The sequence below is a fragment of the Cibotium barometz genome, chromosome 11 (genome assembly GCF_041138505.1).
Source record: "Cibotium barometz isolate CiBa-2024 chromosome 11, ASM4113850v1, whole genome shotgun sequence".
Taxonomy (NCBI): Eukaryota; Viridiplantae; Streptophyta; class Polypodiopsida; order Cyatheales; family Cibotiaceae; genus Cibotium; species Cibotium barometz.
The window spans coordinates 46,206,967-46,209,212 of NC_141056.1; the positions used below are offsets into that span (position 1 = coordinate 46,206,967).

Here is a 2,246-nt window from a genome sequence, read left to right on the forward strand (position 1 = left end):
AATGTCGCCGGCCACCTCGCCTTCTCCGATGGGCGCCGCATGCTTCACTGCTCCCTGCTGGTTTTACACAATCAGCAATCTATATAAATGCATTAGATCTCCTCTGAATTTCGCAAGCCTTCTCTGCTTGAGCGTCGATTAGCACTTAATTACGTCGTTAATTACCATGACCACCATCTTCTCCAGCCAACGTCTAGCTGTGCCGGAGAGTGCACAGAAGATGACGGATCACGAGAAACGCCATCTTGTGCAGAAATTATCCCAGATGGCCGTGCCGGAGGTGCCCCAGGAGTTCTTGGTCCCCCATGAGCAGCGGCCTCATCCCGCCCAAAGAAACACGGGCCTCCTTCCCTTCGTGGATATGGCCGGCCTTCATGGAGACTCGGAAGCGGACACCCTGAAAGAGATCGCCAAAGCCTGCGAGGAGTGGGGCTTCTTCCAAGTAGGTTAATTACATTAACGTGCCTGCGCTAGCTAGCTTTTAAGATTAGATAATAATGAAGAGGAGATAAAAGCGTATAGCTGATGTGGTCTGTACTGTTTGCTGCTGTGCTGCAGGTGGTTAACCATGGCATACCCGCGAGCGTTATTGAAGGGACCAGACAGGCAGCCAGGCAGTTCTTTGAGCTCCCCATGGACGACAAGGAAGGTTACTCTGTGAAGGATCAGAGCACTGAAGGCTTGCTCGGATATGGCCACACTAACTTCTTCCAAGGAGCCGCAAATGACTGGATGGACTCCCTCTTTGGCTACCTGGCTCCCCCCTCATTGAAGAAACTCGACATGTGGCCTTCCCAACCCGAAGGATTAAGGTCCAACCCCTTTCTCTCTCTCTCTCTCTCTCTCACTCACTCACTCACTCACTCACTCACTCTCTCTCTCTCTCACACACACACACACAGTCTCTCTCTCAGAGACAGTACACACATACACCCCCCCCTTACACACGGACACACACACACTTTTTTTTCCATTATATCACATGGCCCAACACCACTTTGTGATGTGACCACTCTAGGGGCATGGTGGATTCCTACGGCACCGAGCTACAGAACCTTTTCAAAAGTTTGCTCACCGCATTGTCCAAAAGCCTTGGGATGAAGGATGACCATCTAGAGAAGGCTTTTCAACATTACAACTTGTTCTTCCGAGCAAACTACTACCCTCCTTGCCCTCAACCTGACCTTGTTCTTGGGACACATGGACACAAGGACCATGGATGCATGACGGTTCTACTACAAGACAAAGATATGGATGGACTTCAAGTGTGCAAGGATGGCCAATGGTTCTCAGTGGATCCCATACCCAACGCATTAGTCATCAATATTGGTGATCAATTACAGGTAAAGTCCTCCAGCCCTAAGTTAACCAGTTTGTAAGAGCCACATCATTAACACACTTAAAACCACCAAACTTGTGCCATATTGTTGCCTTTAAAAAAAAGGTTTTATAAATATTTAGTGATACCCAAAGATCATGTCTAATAGATGTAGCTAGTAGGGGGTCCTCATCCTACAAGGTTAATTAATAGATGTAGCTAGTAGGGGGTCCTCATCCTACAAGGTGAATTCCTTGCTACACTCTAGTGAACAACTTTTGCCATGCTTCTCTTTTCTAAAAGATGAATTCCTTTTACTACTAGGCTACACACTAGTGAACACCTTGTGCCATGCTTCTCTTTTGTAAAACTGTAAATTTAGGATATCATCTTGATATATATATTGACTCTTTTTTATTTTTTGATTATAGATGCTAACCAATGGCAAGTACAAAAGCGCATTACACCGTGGTGTGGTGAGCAATAATCAAACTATAATGACCCTTGTTGCACACTTGGATCCTCCAGAGAAGGTTGTAACAACACACTAATTGGCACATTATAGTCAAATATCATATTTAGCTAGAGATTGAGACACTTTAATTTGAAGCATAATTGTCCTTAGACATATATCGCATGGATCACCCCTAAAGAAGGTGGTAGCAACCCTTAGACGTATAATCAAATATCATATATAGAAAGAGAATTGAGACACTTTAATATGTTCTTGGACATATATATCACACTTCATGCTTAATGATATTGATATTTTATGTGCATGTCACTAATAGCATGAATAGCTTTTCTACTTAAGGAGAAAAGCTCGTAAAAGAGAATTAATGGTAAGAGCTTTAATAGTGGCCATAATGTGCATGTCACTAATAGCATGTCACTAATAGTATGAATAGCTTTTCTACTTAAGGAGAAA

At 44.0% G+C, this 2,246-nt stretch overlaps 1 protein-coding gene across 1 annotated transcript; it reads left to right on the forward strand.

Moving 5' to 3' along the window:
* The first annotated feature begins 210 nt into the window (after window positions 1-210).
* On the forward strand, window positions 211-1,936 carry LOC147634235 (jasmonate-induced oxygenase 4-like). Its single transcript, XM_086804561.1, has 4 exons — window positions 211-442; window positions 559-812; window positions 1,019-1,343; window positions 1,750-1,936. Exons 1-4 carry the CDS (start codon window positions 221-223, stop codon window positions 1,867-1,869), a joined length of 921 nt encoding a protein of 306 aa, XP_086660687.1. The 5' UTR covers window positions 211-220; the 3' UTR covers window positions 1,870-1,936.
* The last annotated feature ends 310 nt before the right edge of the window (window positions 1,937-2,246 follow it).

Coding starts and splice junctions, on each gene's coding strand:
- LOC147634235 (XM_086804561.1), top strand. CDS start 221: ATGACGGATCACGAGAAACGCCATCTTGTGCAGAAATTATCCCAGATG. Junction 813..1,018: donor TCCCAACCCGAAGGATTAAG/GTCCAACCCCTT, acceptor TGACCACTCTAG/GGGCATGGTGGATTCCTACG. Junction 1,344..1,749: donor ATATTGGTGATCAATTACAG/GTAAAGTCCTCC, acceptor TTTTGATTATAG/ATGCTAACCAATGGCAAGTA.